This window comes from Oncorhynchus kisutch, linkage group LG27, assembly GCF_002021735.2.
Source record: "Oncorhynchus kisutch isolate 150728-3 linkage group LG27, Okis_V2, whole genome shotgun sequence".
In the NCBI taxonomy this organism is placed as follows: Eukaryota; Metazoa; Chordata; class Actinopteri; order Salmoniformes; family Salmonidae; genus Oncorhynchus; species Oncorhynchus kisutch.
This window is the reverse complement of record NC_034200.2, coordinates 24,163,028-24,183,710: the sequence shown is the minus strand read 5'-3', so window position 1 is coordinate 24,183,710 and position 20,683 is coordinate 24,163,028. Positions and strand designations below refer to the sequence as shown.

The 20,683-nt window shown below is 41.2% G+C and overlaps 1 protein-coding gene across 4 annotated transcripts; it reads right to left on the bottom strand.

The window, feature by feature from the left end:
- Nucleotides 1–136: 136 nt before the first annotated feature.
- dhx9 (DEAH (Asp-Glu-Ala-His) box helicase 9) lies at nt 137–20,379 on the bottom strand. 4 transcript variants are annotated; one of them, XM_031806812.1, is made up of 29 exons: nt 20,217–20,297; nt 19,579–19,706; nt 19,337–19,477; nt 18,159–18,282; nt 17,892–18,052; nt 17,585–17,733; nt 16,351–16,473; nt 16,167–16,213; nt 15,825–15,961; nt 15,557–15,646; nt 15,258–15,419; nt 15,006–15,083; nt 11,834–12,025; nt 11,462–11,603; nt 11,222–11,304; nt 10,854–11,010; nt 10,645–10,742; nt 10,319–10,532; nt 10,032–10,126; nt 9,872–9,945; nt 9,618–9,770; nt 3,854–4,014; nt 3,619–3,730; nt 3,311–3,472; nt 2,738–2,865; nt 1,781–2,010; nt 1,481–1,596; nt 1,128–1,328; nt 137–799 (listed from the first exon to the last, which is right to left on the bottom strand). In XM_031806812.1, the coding sequence occupies exons 8-29, from the start codon at nt 16,195–16,197 to the stop codon at nt 460–462; spliced, it is 3,156 nt and encodes a 1,051-aa protein (XP_031662672.1). In that variant the 5' UTR covers nt 16,198–16,213; nt 16,351–16,473; nt 17,585–17,733; nt 17,892–18,052; nt 18,159–18,282; nt 19,337–19,477; nt 19,579–19,706; nt 20,217–20,297; the 3' UTR covers nt 137–459. The 4 variants fall into 4 exon arrangements, with proteins under 4 accessions (XP_031662672.1, XP_020318157.2, XP_020318158.2 ...); XM_020462568.2 differs by lacking the exon at nt 16,351–16,473 and having other exon boundaries at nt 20,271–20,379; XM_020462569.2 differs by lacking the exon at nt 16,351–16,473 and having other exon boundaries at nt 20,217–20,333.
- Nucleotides 20,380–20,683: the final 304 nt, after the last annotated feature.

The window sequence follows — 20,683 nt, the reverse complement described above, 5'->3', positions numbered from 1 at the left end:
TAGATTATATTTCAGAGAAAGATCCCAGCTTTTGTATGCACTAGCCCTATAAACAAACGTGCACTTTTTGAACATTTCAATAAAAATGTGTTATTCAAAATGAATTGTGCTTTACAGAGGAACTGCTAAGAAAATCTTGCAGTGTTGAAAAAAATGTAGTTTATTTAATGTATTACTTAGAAATGGCAGGAAACATACTTGAGTTGTATATCACTGACAAAATTAGGCTCATGGCATGAAATACTTTTGGAATTTTCCATTAGCCAAACTAACAAATTACTTTTTATTTTATTTTAAATGCTTAATACCAGGAGAAAATCTTGATTTCGGGGGGGGGGGGGGGGGGTGACAAAAGGTAAAACTTAAATATCCTTACATAGAACCACTTCTAACATTACAGCCAAAAACACTCAAACATCATGTAATGAACAACATCTAAAAAGCTAACCTTCAAATGCCCTAATATCCCTGGCCCCCTCCATAACCACCCCCACCCCTGTTCCCCCCTCCATAACCACCCCCACCCCTGTTACCCCCTCCATAACCACCCCCACCCCTGTTACCCCCTCCATAACCACCCCCACCCCTGTTACCGCCTCCATAACCACCCCCACCTCTGTAACCTCCACCACCGCCTCTGTAACCTCCACCACCGCCCCTGTATCCGCCGCCGCCCTGGTATCCTCCACCGCCTCTGTAACCTCCTCCCCTGTATCCTCCACCGCCTCCTCCCTGGTATCCTCCACCGCCTCCTCCGTCAAACCTGCCCATCTTGGGAGGACGTGGACCATCTCCAAAACTGATAAGGACAAGACATGTAAACCAGCTGTATTTGGTATTCAAAACACAATGCTTTCCTATTACCCAGTGGAGTGGATTACTGTGCACAAAGGTTGATAATCTACACATAGTAAACTAATCCATTATTACCACTACATGACTTCACTACTACAAGTATGAAAGGTATGTCATGTTTGTTGATGTTTAGCAAACTGGCTGCTTGGGCTCTGGTCAAAAGCAGTGCACTATGTAGGCAATAGGGTGCCATTTGGGATGCATCCTAAATGTTCCTACCCCCCCACCCCCCCCCCCCAGAGCTGATATGTCTAATCATGTGTTTATCTTACCGTTTATTGTTGACCATGAGGTTAAGCCCAGCTGCAGAGGGCTTGGAGATTTGACGGATGATGTTGAGCATGCGCTCGTTTGTGGGATCCAGCTGTTTGATGTACTCAGGGTCTTTGGTGACTTCTACAACAAGTGCCTCCATTCCAGCCCTCAAAGCAGCTATGCAGCCAGCCACATTATGCGGTATCTTCAGTTTGATCCTGTGAATACAAACAGTGGTTTTATCAGCTTGATCTCACGATTTTCATGTTCAATCTAACCCCCTTTTTTTTTTTAGAAGTGTAGGTATATAGGCAGAAAAAAAAAACATTTCTACTATTGCACCACTTTAAAAGATAGTAGCTACACTCGCCAATCATCCAGTTCAATGATTTCCCCATTTGATGTGATTTTCTTGGAGGCAAACAAGATCAGCTGGAGTGGGCTGACTAGTGTCATTCCTTTGGCTGAGATGGCTCGAGTCCGGATCTGGTGAAAAAAAGAAAAAAAACCATTTGGTTGCTTGCAACTTGTAGACCTTGATGATTTTTTAAAATATATATCTGAACATTGACCCTTTTAGCTCACACAACAACAAAAAAGGGTAAACAACCTATGATACACCAGTATATTCATATTATGTAGTTATTGACCTCTAAATTTGAGATCCTACCTTTTCGCTAAAGACGAAGAACGGTGATGGGTAGGTCATGTCCTGGCTGCTGAAGGGGCAGTTGACGGAGCATTTGTGGATGAGGGCATTGCGCCCCTCAGTGGTGAGAATCTTCCTCTTCTCCTTGTGGTAGCACACGTTGGGATAGGAGCCGTATGTCAGGAGAGAGACGACCACGTCAAGGTTGTTGTCGGGTCCAACGTTATTGAACATCTGTGTCATCAAGCACTCTAATGAAAATATCAAAAACATTTTTAAACAATTTCAGATGTGATTGTATATTATGCCAACACTGCAATACTATTGGGTTGTTCACATGGCGTGCGTCTCAAATGGCACCCTATTCCAGTGGTGGAAAAAGTACCCAATTGTCATAGAAAATGACTAAATTAAAAGTCACACAGTAAAATACTACTTGAGTAAAAGTCTAAAAGTATTTGGTTTTAAATATACTTAAGTATCAGAAGTCAAATGTAATTGCTAAAATATACACTTAAGTATCAAAAGTACTGTATAAATAATTTAAAATTCCGTAGATTAAGCAAACAATTTGGCACAACTTGGATAGCCAGGGTCACACTCCAACATAATTTACCAACAAAGCATGTGTTTTTATTGAGTCCCCCAGATCAGAGGAAGTAGAGATGACCAGAGATGTTCTCTTAAGTGCGTGAATTGGGCCAGTTTCCTGTCTTAGTATTTTTGGGTGCCAGGGAACAGTATGGAGTAAAAAGTACTATATTTTCTTAAGGAATGTAGTGGAGTAAAAATATTCAAAAATATAAATGGTAAAGTACAGATACCCCAAAAAACTACTTAAGTAGCACTTTAAAGTATTTTTACTTAAGTACTTTACACCACTGCCCTATTCCCAATAATGTGCACTACTTTTGACCAGGTTGTGCACTATAGGGAAAATAGTGTCATTTGAGACACAGTAAAAAAAAAAGAATCTACCCTCAGGGAAGCCAGAGTTGATGAGGATCTCCTTCAGCTGCACTTTTGCCTCCCAGGTCATCCTCAGTGTGGACATGTTGAGCCTCTTGTGTTCACAGAATCTGGACTCTGCATCCTCACCTCCCATTCTACAATAAAAAAAGACAAGTTAACAAGCTGTCACAACCTTCATTTGCCAGGTAGTGAGAAGGAACAGGATTGTATTCCCAAACAAAAATGGGTCATTCAGCTCACACCTCTTCCTACTGCAATGAATGGCATTACGGTGTTCTGTCTGCAATCGTATCAGCCACAATTATCAGTTGCATCTGTTTAATTGTAATCCATGAGAGGATTGTTTGTTTGTAATTATTTTTTTATAACCATCATTTAACTTGGCAAGTCAGTTAAGAACAAATTCTTATTTTCAATGACAAGGGTTAACTGCCTTGTTCAGGGGCAGAACGACAGATTTTAACCTTGTCAGCTCGAGGATTCAATCTTGCAACCTTTACTGGCCCAACACTCTAACCACTAGACTACCTGCCGCCCCTAGATGTACATGTTGCATGTTTCTATGAAGTCTGGACTCACCTCACATCGTCCCAAGCCTGGAAGACTGACAGAAGGGCCACGTGGTCTGAGAAGCGGGTGCCAGCAAAGTTGCGGTGCACATAGCCCAAGCGCTTGCCATCATTGATGAAGGGCTCTGGGAAGCAGGAGGCTGCTGAGATCGTGCACACTGCATCTCCAACACTAGAAAGCAGAGCAAAGAAAGCACCAACTATTTAAACAATTTCTAGTTGGAAATATGAAACTGTGTATAGAGATGAGGCAATATGGATAGTAATTTAGGGAAGGATTTTACAAAATGCATGCATGAATTCTGATGCAGCACTCACTTGAATATGCAGCCCATAATCATCATCTTCCCCAGACGCGGCTCGATTGGAAGCTTTGCAAGGATCCGACCAAGCGGCGTCAACTCGTCATTTGTGTCCAAAGCATCCAGTTCTAGTGAAATATATCAAGGAATTGTAAATGCCAACCCTATTCTATTCAAGGTGGTTGGTAATGTTTACTAGAACACTAGAGGACAAAACAAATCTGTTAATGTCAAAGCTAAAAACGACTCACCTCTCAGTGTGTGTTCTGCCTCTATAACCGCGTCCAGGGGAGGGGGCTCGATGGCCTTGGAAAGGAAATGGCCAATGGCTCCTAGTCTCAGCAGCTTGATGCTCAGGGCTACCTCGTGGAGAGGAGTACGGAATATCTCAGGGGTCATATGGGTCTCCAGTCTGGGATGAAGAAAAGGGTAGAAACAGAAGCACACATTCATCACTTGTGTAATTCAAATCAAACTAAATTTTGACATAAAAGGGTAAGAGTGAAAAAACAGAGTTTATATTCATATAGCATCTCAGAGTAGTAGTGCTGATCGAAGACCAGTTTTGCAGAATTCATAAAATTACATGGACACAGGGACCTGATCCGGGATCAGCACTCGGCTATTTGAATATGGGTACAGAAGTTTGGCATCTCTTCAACGCTAATGAGGGTTGAGATCAGGGCCCAGTTGCATGAAACATCTTAAGTTAATGTTCCCCTTAAATTAAGTGAAAAAGTTAAAGCTAGAATACTAATTGAAGCAAACCATCACATCGCCTGTGTTTTGGTAAAAAGCTGAGGGATGGGCCTGGAGAAATGGAAACACACTCAAATTCATGGACAGAGCTATGGATGCATGTAGTGACCATACATACATGATATGAACATTCTAGTTTTAACCATGTTTTGAGACTATACAGTTTGGGTGACCACATGTCCCGAATTGTGCGGTAGAGTACCACATTTTGGCCCATTGTCCCATAAACCAAACAATTATGTCCTGCATTTATTTTTTTTGAACACGAGTAATTTAAAAACAAAAGAGTACATGTGTGCCGTACTTCAGTCAGACATTCCGAGCTGTTTCTTGCAGTTCTGTTGTGCTTATGTAAAGACAGTGCCTTCGGAAAGTATTCAGACCCCCCCTTGACTTTTTCCAAATTTTTGTTTTGTTTCAACCGTATTCTAAAATTGATTAAAATAAATACATTTCCTCAGCAACCTACTCACAATACAGCATAATGACAAAGCGAAAACAGGTTTCGAAACAATTTATGGTATTGATTTGTGCACGGACTTTACTGAACTCTGGAGAAAACGAACATTGTCGCTGGGTGAGTACATCTGACAATGTGCTCTCCCGTCCATTAGACATTTTGTCTGCAGGAACTCGCTACACTCGTCCAAGTGCCGATGTATTTGTGGCATGTGAACAGTACGAATGTGTCACTACCAAAGTCTAATGGTTTTAAATTACTGTTTGGTATTGTCTGGAAATTCACTTGTAGAATTCGCTTGCAGTAGGTCTCTTAAAAAAGAGAAGCCGTGCAAGGTTATTAAACAGAGGTGCCTAGTTATTCTTCTTTTGTTGATATCAGGTAACGTGCAACCTAACCCTGGCCCTGATATGAAATGTCTCCAAACCACCTCTGATTTTAAATCAAGATCTGGTTTTCGTATTTTTCATTTAAATGTACGCAGCCTGTTGTCAAAAAATTTATGGGGTTAGGATTTGGGCTAAATCAACTGATGCAATTGTGTTTTCTGCAACCTGGCTTAGCAAGTCTGTTTTTGATAAGGATATTTTTATAAGTGGTTACAATGTTTATCGCACTGATCGAGTTAAGGTGGGGGTGTGGCTATATATGTAAAAACTAAATTCCCTGTAAGTGTGACAAAGTCTGAAACTATTTGTAAACAGTTGGAATTTCTTGCTTTGAATATTGAGGTTTCAAAGGGCCTCTCTATAACTGTGATTGGCTGTTATAGACCCCCCCCCCCCCCTGCTCTCTATAACTGTGATTGGCTGTTATAGACCCCCCTTTGCTCTCGCTGATGCATTTTCTTCTTTGACGCACCTCATGTCTAAACTTCTTTACAGTGAAATGATCTCAACTGGTGTTGGTTCAAGCCGGTGTCTGATGATTTAAAAATGTTTTGTAATTCTATGAATCTTACCCAGTTGATTAACTCACCCACTCACCCAAATCTTAAATGCCCAGATAAATCTACCCTGATTGATTTGATATTGACAAATGTTCCACATAAATATTCTGTGGATGGTGTTTTTTGTAATGATTTAAGTGACCATTGTGTTGTTAGAAATACTAAGGTTCCTAAGACAAACCCGCGTTTTATTCATAAGAGAAATTTGAAGTGTTTTAATGAGCAGGCTTTCTTTCATGATTTGTTTTATTTTGACTAGAGCAAGACTGAGCTTATTCCTGATGTGGAAACTGCCTGGAAATTCTTTCATGATGTTTTTTTCCAAAAAGCAAACAAACATGCCCCATTCCGCAGGTTCCGGGTTAAAGGGCGGGATAATCCATGGTTTTCTCCTGAGCGGTCTTGCATTATTCACGACCGTAATCTAGTCTGGGCTAAAGCAAGGAAATCATGTTCTGATGCTGATTGGCTTCTTTTTAGGCAGTTAAGAAACAAGTGTTATTTTCTTCTCAGGAAGGCCAAGTCTGAATATTTTATGTCTGTTACCACTGATAACCTGAATGACCCTAGAATGTTTTGGAAGGCTATTAAGTCGATGTCTGGTAAGAGTAATGTTAATGAATTACCGTCATGTGTTTTGAAGGACTCTGTTGCTGTATATGACACAACTGAAATGCTGAATTGTTTCAATGAGCACTTTGTATCATCTGGTAGGCTGTTTGATTCAGTGTCCTCTGTCTCTGTACAACCCTGTGTGGATGAACAAGTGAGAGCTGGTCAAACCTTTAGCTTTTTGCCATTCTCAGTGCAGGAGGTACATAAAGCCCTGAAATCCTTAGATCAGAGAAAGCCTGCAGGTCCTGATCTTTTGGATCCCTGCTTTTTAAATCTGGCAGCTGATTTCATAGCTGAACCACTTACATATCTGTTCAATCTAACCCTGGAATGTAATGAAATCCCAAAAATCTGGAAACCAGCATTTGTCCTACCACTTTTAAAAGGGGGAGATCCAACTCTTTAAAATAATTATAGGCCATTCTCAAAGCTGTCACCCCCAGTGAAAATACTTGAAACCCTTGAGTGAACAGCTAAAAGAGTTTTTATTTATTTACTAACTCTATTTTATCAATGTACCAGGCTTCATTAAGAAGCATAGCACAATTACAGCAGCCATGAAGGTTTTAAATGATATCACTGAAGCCCTTGAAAAAACAGCACTGTGTCTCACTTTTTATTGATCTCTCTAAGGCTTTTGATACAGTTGATCATGCTATACTAAAGGCAGAGTTTGTCGAGTGTAGGTCTTTCAGAGCATGCAGTTGCATGGTTTGCTAACCATCTGTCTGATAGAACTCAGTGCCTGTCTTTAATGATGTGCCCCAAGGCTCTGTACTTGGTCCTCTCCTATTCACTATTTATATAAATGATTTAGACAAACATTTCCAAAATGCAAAACTTCATTTTTATGCTGATGATACTGTTATTTACTGTTGTGCCTCATCTCTTACACAAGCTTTCCAGAACTTGCAAACTGCTTTCTATACTATTCAACATACCGTGTGTCAATTGAAGCTTATCCTCAATACTGACTAAACTAAACTAATGGTGTTTCCTAAAGCAAGAAATAGACCTCTGAAACTTTCACCTATTACTACCCGCCAGGGCAAGAAGATTGAGGTTGTAACCTCATAAATATCTTAGAATTTTAATTGCATATTCAACAACTTACAAAAAAATTGAAGCTGAAGGAGGCTAGTATCAGCTACATTTATGCCTTTACTAGAGGGGATATTTTATATATGAATGCTTCCGCTCAGTGTTTGAGATCAATTGACACCCTTTACCATGGAGCTTTGAGATGTATTTTAAACTGAAAAAACCTTACGCACCACTGCACTTTGTATACCAGGGTTGTCTGGCCGTATCACTCGTAGGCTCAGGCACTTGTATAGTTGTATTTACAAAGCCATTTTGGGTTTACTACCTTTTTATTTGGGCATTTTTATTGTTCAGAAATGTGGTGGGTACTCTCTTCATTCGCTGGACTTTATCCTGCTAACTGTTCCAAATGTCCGAAATGAATTTGGTAAAAGGGCTTTTATGTACTCTTGGAACGCCTTAAAAAAAGACTTTTAAAACTGGAAGAACTTGTCCCGATTGTATTTTTAAATCACTGATGAATGATCTTGAGACCGATTCCCAGACCTGTCAGTGTTTTTAATTGGCTGTTTTTGATTTTGTTATATTCTTGTGAATTCTATGGTTTTACTAGATTACTTGTAGTTTTTCATGTTGTTTGTCTGTAATTTTTGTAATGGCTTGGTGTTGCATATCTTGGCCAGAGATGTTAAATCTCAATGAGCCCTTCCTGGTTAAATCAAGTAAAAAAAAAAAAAAAAGGTTCTTAGATATTGATGCTAATAATTGTTCTCTATTTTTTTATTTTTAGGAAATACCTTTTTACATAAGTATTCAGACCCTTTGCTATGAGACTGAAAATTGAGCTTTGGTGCATCCTGTTTCCATTGATCATCCTTGAGGTGTTTCTACAACTTGATTGGTGTCCACATGTGGTAAATTCAACTGATTGGCCATGATTTGGAAAGGCACACACCTGTCTAAGGTCCCACAGTTGACAATGCATGTCAGATAAAAACCAAGCCATGAGGTCGAAGGAATTAACCATAGATCTCCGAGATGGAGAAGGGTACAAAAAAATTTCGGAGTTTTGAAGGTCCAATAACACAGTGGCCTCCATCATTCTTAAATGAAAAACGTTTAGACCCACCAAGACTCCTCCTAGAGTTGACCAAGAACCCGATGGTCACTATGACAGAGCTCTAAAGTTCCTCTGTGGAGATGGGAGAACCTTCCAGAAGGACAACCATTCCTGCAGCTCTCAACCAATCAGGCCTTTATGGTAGAGTGGCCAGACGGAAGCCACTCCTCAGTAAGGCACATGACAGCCCGCTTGGAGTTTGCCAAAAGGCACCTAAAGACTCTCAGACCATGAGAAACAAGATTCTCTGGTCTGATGAAACCAAGAGTGAACTCTTTGGCCTGAATGCCAAGCGTCATGTCTGATGGAAATCTGGCAACATCCCTACGGTGAAGCATGGTGGTGGCAGCATCATGCTGTGGGGATGTTTTTCAGCAGCAGGGCCTGGGAGACTAGTCAGGAACGAGGGAAAGATGAATAGAGCAAAGTACAGAGAGATCCTTGATGAAAACCTGACCCAGAGCGCTCAGGACCTCCGACTGGGACGAAGGTTCACCTTCCAACAGGACAATGACCGTAAGCACAAAGACAAGACAATGCTGGAGTGGATTCGGGACAAGTGTCTGAATGTCCTTGAGTGGCCCAGCCAGAGCCCGGACTTCTCTGGAGAAACCTGAAAATAGCGGTGCGGCGTCGCTCCCTATCAAACCTGACACAGCTTGAGAGGATCTGCTGAGAAGAATGAGAGAAACTCCTCAAATACAAAAATCAAATACAGGTGTGCTAAGCTTGTAGCTTCATAACAAAGAAGACTCAAGCAAACACACATAGTGAGTTATAGATTTGTCATTCTCATTGAAAGCAAGTCTAAGAAGCGGTAGATATGTTCTGTGTGAAATATTTCTTTGTTTCCCGTTCTTAAGGTTTGTTCTTGCGTCTTTTATTTTTTGGCTTTGTACACCAGCTTCAAACAGCTGAAAATACATTTCACAGCGGTTTTATACAATGATTCTCTACACTGACTGAAATTAGGCTAAATATTGGAATTTTAGCAACCGGGAAATGGCAGAGCGATTTCTGCATATTGCACCTTTAAGATGTTTTATGCAATGGGTCCCAGAGACTTACTTGTCAAAGCGTGCTCTGCTACACAGATGAAAGCAGAAGCCAGCCCGGACGCGGCCGGCGCGACCCTTCCTCTGCTCCAGGTTGGTCTTGGAGCCCCAGACTGTGGCGTAGTTGGTCATGTTGTTGTGAGACGTGAACAGTTTCACTTTCTGCCTTAGAGAAAACACAAAATAATTGGGGGTCATTAGTAGCTACACTCCCATGCAATGATAATTTAATAATTTAAAGTACAGTATATCAAGTGAGAAACTTACTTGCAAGAGTCGATGACATATACTACATCATTGATAGTAATACTGGTCTCTGCAATGTTTGTTGACAAGATCACCTGAAAAGGATCAAATATAAATAACAATAACAGATCAATCATTATAAACCTTTACAGGAAAAACCCTGAGACCCTGCCTGACTGACCTTGGTGATGTTTTCAGGCACAGGCTCAAATACCCTCCTCTGTTCCTCTCTGGGGATCTGAGAGTGGAGAGGCAGAATCAGGTACCGTTGACTCCCTGGGTGAAACAAAATTAATAACAAGTCAATTCACTGGTGTCATTACAATTACAATCAACAGCATTTCTATGGCAGAAACTTGGGTGATATGGGACTAAAATGAAAACAATGCATTTGTTGACATCAATCCAAATACTTTGACCAACAGTTTTTCTATGGGAGAACCACTGATTAGTATTGAGACCACACACCAAAGTGTGGGTTCATCTCCAGGTGTTTCTGCATGGAGTAGATGAGGTTCCAGCCGGGCAGGAAGACGAGCACGGCCCCGGCCACCTGGAGGGTCTCGATGTACTTCAGCAGGGCCTCCACCAGCTCAAAAGGAGTCTCCTTCTCATTCATCTGGGCCATAGAGCGCTTAGTCTCTGGGGTGTACTCTGGCCCACATATCACATTACAGTTGGCCTGTGACAAACAAGAGGAAGAAACATACACATAGAACACACTTCCATAGAACAAACAGTGGTTAAATGAAATGGTTCTCTGTGCTTATGACCGACAAAATACTATTCCATACCTCTTCATCTCCTCCTTCCTCATCCTTGTCCTTCCTCTTTCTATCACTCGGAGGTGGAATGAAATGTGTCATCTGAATACAATCTTCCAAAAAGTACTCTGGAAAAGATACAATCATTCATAGCTATCCATTACAAGCCCATAAACTGGAAGATATGAAGGTTAGATGATTTAAGAAAGTTTGCAAGCTCCATTTGACTGAGCTCTTACCTTGTACTGGGAATGTGCGGCCGAACACCTCGATGACAGGGCAGTTGAAGAAGTACTCTCTAAACATGGTGGTGTCGATGGTGGCAGACATGAGGATGATGCGGACCTCTGGGTAGGTCTGGACCACGTCCCTCAGCACCACCATGAGGAAGTCAGTCTGGGAAGAGCAAAAAGTAAACATTACTTACTTTAGTACACCGAGGGCTGATTTCCCAGACAAAGAATAAGCCTAGTCCTGGACTACAAACCATTCTCAATTGAGACTCTTCATTGAGAGTACTTTTTAGTCCAGAACTAGGCTCAATCGGTACCCCTAAGGATTACAATTTGTTGGGGGGGGGGGGGGGGGGGCCATCAGACATACGTACATTGATGTCTCTCTCGTGGATTTCATCCACAATCACATGGCTGATCCCGCGAATACCTGCTTCCAGCTTCCGCAGTAACACACCTGGAAATAGAGAAATACACCAAATTATGCTATATAATATTCATATAATTCCATGTACCTTCTGCTATTCTTAACCTGAGCTATTCTCAACCCCAGTTGTATTAACTACATAAAACACCTAAATTATGAATAACAAATGAGAATAAGAGACCCTTACCAACAGTGCAGAACATGATGCTGGCATGGGGTCGTGGGAGGATGGATTCAAAGCGGACGCTGTACCCACAGCTCTTACCGACATCCTCTCCTCTCTCGTAGGAAACACGCTCTGCCACAGACACTGCACTGATACGCCGGGGCTGACAAAGAAGGGAAGGGGTTACCGTGAAATAGCAGTCATTCAGATATCTGCACTTTAATATTCTATTTATCTTGTATGTAACAGTCTATATCCTAGGCCTGTGTTTGTCTGTAATGTCTTGTTTACACAATGCCACAAACAACATTTCCCAATTGGACAACAAAGGCATTATCCCATCACAAGCAAGGAAAATATTCAAATACATGAATAATTAATTTCGAGTCTTACCTGGGTTACAATAATGTTACACTCGGACGCCCTCCCACTCTTGATGAACTGATCCAGGATGTACTGAGGAACCTGGGTGGTTTTGCCACAGCCGGTCGCCCCTCGAATGATCACCACTGAGCTGCCCTGAACGGCAGCCATTATCTCCTCCTCAAATTTCTTCACTGGAAGCCCGTCTCGCTCCCCAATGACCTAGGAGACACGTTTTTGCATGACAGTCAGACAACACAGTCCCATGCAAAATTCGGATATTTTGCATAGCAATATACGATTGTCCAATTTGTCACAAAAATGTGCCGATGTGGGAAAGGTTTGTTGATATGTGGCTTGATTGAACCATATGCGAAAAAAGTTGAAATTGTGAGCCCTCTTTTTGTACTGCGGTGGTGGGTCAGTTTTATGTGATAATATTGCGATGATTTGACTGTTTGTGGAAAAAGTGTGGTGATTGGTCAAATTTGCAAGCTCTCACATAATATGCGGGGAATAGTTGATTTGGCACACAAAAACATATGATCACAGAAACCAGGAATCCTGGAGGGACTGATAACAGGACATAGTGTTAAATTAACTCAAGATAATTGAGTGATTCCTCACGAAGCCAGACCAAAAAATTCCAACATTTTTCTGATTTGATCCATAGAATGGTAATTGAAGGAAGATATATTTTACAATTCATCTAAAAGCATATTAATACATTATTAATTGAAGTTGGAATATTTGTGACATTTTGGCATTGCACAGGCCGCCTCCTCTAAGACTATTGGCATATCAAAGTACCAGAGCGGGATCTCTGATAGTTTTAATGTTATGGCCAATTGTATACAGAGAAACTGGCATAGTAGGCAATGTAACCAATCACACCCCTCATATTACTTGTATCAGTCTACATCCTGCAAATCACCAGAAAAGGGTGAGCATTTTGAATCCATTTTCACATTGGTAATGTTTACTAATTGGATCATAACTCTAAAAGTATCAGAGATCCCACTCTGGAACTTTGATATGCCAGTAGAATATAGTATGCTCAAGAATATATTGAACAATTAGCCCAATCAGAAATGGTATATTTTCAATATTCATGTTTTATTTTTCAATATTCATAAATTAAAGCTTTAACAGGTACGGTGCTTTCGGAAAGTATTCAGACCCCTTACTTGTTACACATTTTGTTAGGTTACAGCCTTACTCTAAAAATGATTAAATTGCTTTTTCCTGTCAATCTACACACAATACCCCACAATGACAAAGCAAAAATCAGGTAGACAATTTTGCTCATTTAAAAAAATGTATAAAATAAATTACATTTACATAAGTATTCAGACCATTTACTCAGCACTTTGTTGAAGCACCTTTGGCAACGATATTTGGGGAGTTTCTTCCCTTCTCTGCAGATCCTCTCAAGCTCTGTCAGGTTGGATAGGGAGCGTTGCTGCACAGGGATTTTCAGGTCTCTCCAGAGATGTTCGATCGGGTTCAAGTCCGGGCTCTGGCTGGGCCACTCAAGAACATTCAGACACTTGTCCCGAAGCCAACCCTGCATTGTCTTGGCTGTGTGCTTAGGGTCTTTGCCCTGTTGGAAGGTGGACCTTCGTCCCAGTCGGAGGTCCTGAGCGCTCTGGAGCCAGTTGTCATCAAGGATTTCTCTGTACTTTGCTACATTCATCTTGCCCTCAATCCTGATTAGTCTCCCAGTCCCAGGCCGCTGAAATAAATCCCCACATCATGATGCTGCCACCACCATGCTTCACCATAGGGAAGGTGTCATGTTCCCTCCAGACGTGACGCTTGGCATTCAGGCCAAAGAGTTCAATCTTGGTTTCATCAGACAAGAGAATCTGGTTTCTCATGGTCTGAGAATCTTCAGGTGCCTTTTGGCAAACAGCAAGCGGGCTGTCATATGCCTTTTTCTGAGGAGTGGCTTCCGTCTGGCCACTCAGCCATAAAGGCCTGACTGGAGTGTTGTCCTTCTGGAAGGTTCTCCCATCTCCACAGAGGAACTCTGTCAGAGTGACCATCGGGTTCTTGGTCACCTCCCTTACCAAGGCCCTTCTCCCCCAACTACTCAGTTTGGCCGGGTGACCAGCTCTAGGAAGAGTCTTGGTGCTTACAAACTTCTTCCATTTAAGAATGATGGAGGCTACTGTGTTCCTGCGGACATTCAATGCGCGGCAATTTTTTTGGAACTCCTCCCCAGATCTGTGCCTCGACACAATCCTGTCTCGGAGTTCTACGGACAATTCCTTCAACCTCATAGCTTGGTTTTTGCTTTGACGTGCACTGTCAACTGTGGGACCTTCTATTGATAGGCGTGTGCCTTTCCAAATGATGTCCAATCAATTGAATTTACCACAGGTGGACACCAACAAAGTTGTAGAAACATTAAGGATGATCAATGACAACAGGATGCACCTGAGCTCAATTTGGAGTCTCATAGCAAAGAGTCCGAATACTTATGTAAATAAGGTATAGTTTTTATAAATTTGTAAACATTACTAAAAACCTATTTTCGCTTTGTCATTATGGGGTAGTGTGTGTAGATTGCTAAGGATTTTTATTTATTTAATTCGTTTTAGAATAAGGCTGTAACGTAACAAAATGTGGGAAAAGTAAAAGAGTCTGAATACCTATCTTTTTGGGCGACCCGGCCAAATTCATATAGATATGTGATTTGTGGATCTGTCATTCTGGTTGAAAGCCAATCTAAGAAGCGGTAGATCTGTTCTATGTGCGCTCTCTCCCATTCATAAGTTTAGTTTTTGCATCTTTTTCTTTCGATTTTGTACACCAGCAACCAGGAAATGGCCCAGCGATTTCGGCATATTGCACCTTTAAATGCAAATTGTTTTTCGTAAATCTAAATACTAACATTACAGGGCAAGCGGTAAAGCTTCATATGACACCAATTTTTGCTTTGTAGCAGCTACATATATGAAACATTATGGAGTCTTAAAGGAGGCCCGGGTACAGCCAAAATGTACAAATATTCCAAATTCAATTCATTATTTCTCAATGATGCTTTAAGATACAAATATCAAATACGTGTCAACAACTCTACTTCCAAAGAGCCATTCTAAGGATAAAATGTGAAAATCCCCCCAAACAGGGTGTGTCTTTGTCCCGTTTTCATTAGGAATAACTTAATCACAGTTAAGTGAGGGCAACAACATACCTTCTGTAGGCTTTGATCTTGTTCCAATTGATAAGTCAGCTCATGATGGAGGTCAGTGCTGATTTGCTCTGGGGTGCACTAGGGGGAAACGTAAATGATACTTTTAGATAGGATGGACGGCCTACCATGACAAAATAGACTGCTTTCGTTTTGAGAAAGGTCAGATTATGTAGAGAATAACAGTAGAAAACACAGATATATTGTTGCATTTCTTTTAGTAAATGTACAGCTAGAAACAAGTCTTTGACACACAAATGCTAGTGGTCCATCGTCAATATTGCTGCTGGTCCAGGGGTTCCAGTTGACTTGCGGAGGGGACCAGGGCACCACCCCGGCCATGCTCTGTTTCTGGGAGGGTTCAAACACAGCCATCTTCCCTTGGACCAATGACACTGGAGTACTTGGATCAGGTGGCTGGGGACAGGAAAAAGGTTGAAATAATCCTCATATTAAATGACAAAGTACTTTTCTTTGGTTTTCAGTGTGATAGGACAGACACAAATTGAAACTGTATGAAGGTTAATAAATGTAGTCATATAAATTTGACTTACTGGAGGTGGAATTGCAACACCCAGTTCTTGGGCCATACTCTGCAGCTGATGTTGCAGTTCATCCACCACATTCACCTCAAAAGCTTCCAACTGTGAAGAAACCAAGGTTCAACTGTAAGTCAAAAAGACTTGCTGCATACTTATTTTATATGTCTCAAGGTTCGAACTAAGGTGAACAAACAAAACATACAACATTAAGACCACGTCATTAATAAATCAGTGTAATAACTCCAAATATTTTATCAGCAGTAACACACACGTTACATACAATTTCCCCCTCTTTCTTCTTAGTGACGCCAGAATAAGGCTCAATGACACCCAGATGGTAAAGTTGACGGACGATAGACAGCGCAGAGGACTGTGCTGCAAGCTTCTTGTTAGAGCCATGCTCACGGGCAATTATCTCTACAAAACAAATGAAAATGTATTTCTTATTCTGAAGTCACATATTTGTTGTCTCCAGAAAGCTACTAAACTAGGTTCAGTGTTTACATTTTCCCCTGAATATGGAAGAAATATTAGATTTTGACTCCTGTTCAAAAACATAAACAAAGCATTTTACATCTGATAAGACTATTCAGTTTGTGTTCAATGAAAAGTTTGTACTTACTTCTGCCAAGCTGTCTTACAAATAACTGCATCTCAGCAATAAAGCTCCTGAAGTAGAAGCAAAAAAAACACCCATCATCCATAATGTTACTAAGCCTGATTCACTTTCTATGAAAAATCGGAATAATGTGTAACTCGTGTTTTTACAGTAGATAAAACATGTATCAATCATTGGACCAACTGACCTCTGAGCTTGAGAAGCCTATTGTCCAGTCTGATGATAACCCTTGCCCTTGGGGGAGCCAGTATGTTTTTCTGCCAGACTTCAATCAACAATCAACTTTATCACCTCAGCCACTGCCCCATCCCTAGTGGAACAAGTGACACCAGAAATCAAAACCACACAATAATCTGACCATTCCATCCCCCATTGTGGATGCAACCATATAACAACTTTAGTGCAGCCTAAAGGATGTCACATGTCTTGACAAGGTAGGTTGTGAATTCTGGCATCACATCTCCACTACTACTCACATTCAGAATTACTGACAGAGGCCAGTTAAATTAAAATAGGATCAATATTGTACTAGTAAGGTATTGGTTGAGGTCAGAGATCATATAATTAATTATGGGATTACAGGATCTCTATGGTTGAGGTATAAATAACTCCAAAATGACTTGAGAAAAGTTAACCGAGATCTCTCAGGTGTTAACCGCACACCCAGGAGGGCTCTGTCTCCATATAAGTCCAGCAGAAAAACATACAGTCCCCATAACTAATGTACAGGTAACTGCCAAAATAAAGGAAACACCAACAGTGTCTTAATAGGGCATGGGACCACGAGTCGACAGAACAGCTTCAATGTGCCTTGGCATAGATTTTACAAGCGTATGGAACTCTATTGGAGGGATGCGAAGCCATTCTTCCACAAGAAAATCCACAATTTGGTGTTTTGTTGATAGTGGTGAAAAACGCTGTCTCAGGCACCGGCTCCAGAATCTCAAATTAAGTGTTCCATTGGGTTGAGATCCGGCAACCAAGACGCACACAAACACCCCTTAAACCTCCTATGCTCCTTTGAGACGCTTCTTCCAAAGTCAATGAGATTGCTTCTTCTTGCCATGGTAGCCAAAATAATGGGCAACTGGGCATTTTTAAAACATGCATGATGGGATGTTAAATGCTTAAGTAATTCAGGAACCACACCTGTGTGGAATTACATGCTTTCAATATACTTTGTATCCCTCATTTACACTTTATTTTGGCAGTTACCTGTATGTCTACAGGCAAGGCAAAGAAGGTTCTTTGGTTTGTCATGAATGCTTTGGAGCAATATTCCTGATAAACTAGTATATAAATGAATCTATGGAAAATCTCCTATTGGAACCAGCCTGGTCGCTGCGTTACCAGAGTTCAGGCTGGTTCCACCAGGCTAACTGATCAACTTCCAGGCCAAAATATTTTCCCATCCTCCTGACCTGTTGTGGTCAGGCCCAACTTGGCTGTATTTGTAATCTGTTTGATTCTTCTCCTTCTGGAAAAATTGGTTCAGACGGGCCTTGGCGTTCTCTAAAGTCCAGTTGCCATGGAGTCCTGCGTTCAGATCTACCTCCTCAGACTCCAGAGTCTTGATGGGGAAAATAAACACTTCAAAGGTTCAAATCAGGCATGCGTGAAGACTGAATTACTACAAATGCATTTCTTAGATTAAATATAATTCAGCATAAAGATAGCTAATAGATATGAAACAATGCCTTGTAAAAATAGTGAAATGACAGGTCCTACCGCCTGTGCCTCCTGCTCATCTCTCTTTGAGTAGTAGTCCTTTAGATTGGCCCCACGATCCCACGGAGCATTGCTGTTTGTGCCACCTCCGGAAAAATTGCCGCTACCGCCCGAATAACCCAAACCAGTGACACCTGGGACTGGCGCAGAAGGTGCATTCACTGAAGCAAAAGTTAAACGAGATGAGTTATGACACCATGGGAATGTAGTTAACAGAACCTAGACTGTGTACAGACCTACAAGCATTTGGTGAAGTCAGCCAAGTACCTTGCTCAGCTTTCACAACCAGGTGAGGAGGGATAGGTCCACTTGGAGGAAGACTTCCAAAGCCAACATTCCCTCCTTCCCCCCCTCCTCCACAGTCAGGTACACTGAAGTCAGGTCCACTTGCCTATTAACAGGGAAATAATGTTTAATACCGTAATAACATGTCCATCACCAAATGGTTAATCGTGGATGATAGAAAGTATAGTCTGTTATCAATCAAATGTAAAAAATGGTGCAGAGCGTTCAATTTGGTTGCTGGGTGGCAAGGAGATCCCTTGCTCTGGTAAAAACATTGATAACTATGTGCTGTTCAAGGCATTGTTAAATAAATGTTAGAACCACGTTAATGTCAGAATTAGCTATCTACACATTTCCGACTTAATCCTTTTAGCCCTATTAAGAGTTATACAGCAAATAACTCCATGCTTTTCATTATCAGTAAACATCAATTGATCATGTTATTTCAGATAAGTGAGAGTCACTTAAATCACATTTTATTGGTCACATATTTAGCAGATGCTATTGCGGGTGTAGCGAAATGCTTGTGTTCCTAGCTCACTCGGTGCAGTAATATCTAACAATTCACAAAAGACAAATCCAAAGAAAAATAATGGAGTTAAATATATAAATTATTACGACGAGCAATGCTGGAGTGGCATTGACTAAAATACAGTAGAATAGAATACAGTATATACAAATAAAATTAGTAAAGCAATATGTTAACATTATTAAAGTGCTTGGCCCCTGAACCACTCACACTTGTCAGATATAGTTCACTGTAATTTTATATCACTGAAATATCAAATTAATGGTGGCCAATATTGAGAGATATCGTGAGGCTATGCTCACGTATCTGAATTTTACATGATCAATTGATGTTTACTGATAATGAAAAGTATGTGGTTACTTGCAGTATAACTGATGATATTTAGCACTATGTGCAACTGTTTTGCAATGGAATAATCAGAAATGTGTAGTTCTTACTATGCTCAAGAGGGGATGATAATATAACCAAATAGTTCACATTTATTTAATTAACAATCCATGGAAAACGGCAAGAAGTTGTCAATGAATTTAGCGGAGCTGTGGGTCTCCTTGTCCCCCAGCAGCCAAATGAATCGCTCTGCACTGTGACGTTTCATTGATAACCTATTTCGGTGAGATTTTTTATAACTGACCCCAAGGGCTGGGACTTCTGCTGCATTCATTTCTCCAACTCGGACAAGATAATTGACAAAGTCTCTAGCAGCATTTGCCTGGGCATCCTTCTTATTGGTGGAGTTTCCCATTCCAGTGTAGTTGAATCCCTCAATACGAACCTTGGAAGAGGAATAACAAATATTTTATATATGAACTATATGCTACTTCTGTGATTTACCGGATGCTTGCAGATAGACATATTTGAAAGAATTCAACTGACCTCACACAGAAACTTCTGTCGGTTTTTGTTTCCAGCGGCTCGAATGTCATAGCTGGGTGTTAGTTTCTTCTTCCCACACCAAGCATACAGGAAGTTCTTGATGTCCGCCATGGCGGATTTGTATTTCTCTGTTGGGATCAGAAATTCATCGATTTTATTCAGAGTAACTGACTTGTATCAACGATTCAATAACTTTGAAAACACCAGAAACCCCAAGCTCAGGATGCTAGATTAGTTAGGTAGTTTTTTTCCTTCGTAGTTAGCTAGTTGACGAACGTTAACGCCGTGATCAGCTATTGTATTGGAAAGCTAAAGCTACATGACATGAGCGTGGACGCTGGCTAAATGCAATATTTTAGAGGCATTTACAAGTCCTAACTGGCCGTAATGTTATTTAAAAATGCATGTACAGTTAGCTAGGTCAGACAAAACAAATCATCTAGCTATTCGGCTGGGTTTACATTAGCTGAAAGATATACACGCTGCTAATTCAGGTAGCTAGCTAACGTTAGAAGGTTAACGTTACCTCGTTTAGAAGCTCAATCTTCAGTTCTGTACTAGCCAATGTTGCAATGAAATTATGGACATGGCCAGCTAGCTAAATACACTTCACACAACTTCCACTTTGCTTATCTTACCCACTCGACCTCCACCAGATACTTTTTCAAACGAGCCGGCTAGCAAATACAAACCATTCAGACGGCAGACATGATAGCACTGGGGGACGAGACGGTCAGGCCTGGACTTTGGGCGCATGCGTGGCTAGGACGCACTGGGGCCAAACAGCAAGCGCCCCCTGGCGGTAGGCCGCTATCTTGGTTCCGGGTGTCATGCAAAGTTCTCCCGACACCTGGCTCTAGTCCAGTGGTTCCCAACCAGGGGTACTAGGATCCCAGGGTGTACTTGAGAAGATTCATCTGACCATAGACTGACAGTTCCATCACACCGACAGCGTTATTGCATTTTGGTAAACTAGAATTACAAGAATTTCCAATGAAAATCTGCGTTTGCCATGCAGCATTGCGTTGCAGAGCATTCGGTGTGGGTCATACATTGGATTTTTCGAACGTGTGCGTCAAACTGTATGCGTAGCCGGCTTGAAAGA

Coding starts and splice junctions, on each gene's coding strand:
- dhx9 (XM_020462568.2), bottom strand. CDS start 20,334: ATGCGCCCAAAGTCCAGGCCTGACCGTCTCGTCCCCCAGTGCTATCAT. Junction 17,734..17,891: donor ATGAGCAGGAGGCACAGGCG/GTAGGACCTGTC, acceptor TTCCCCATCAAG/ACTCTGGAGTCTGAGGAGGT. Junction 11,305..11,461: donor CATCATGTTCTGCACTGTTG/GTAAGGGTCTCT, acceptor CTCTATTTCCAG/GTGTGTTACTGCGGAAGCTG.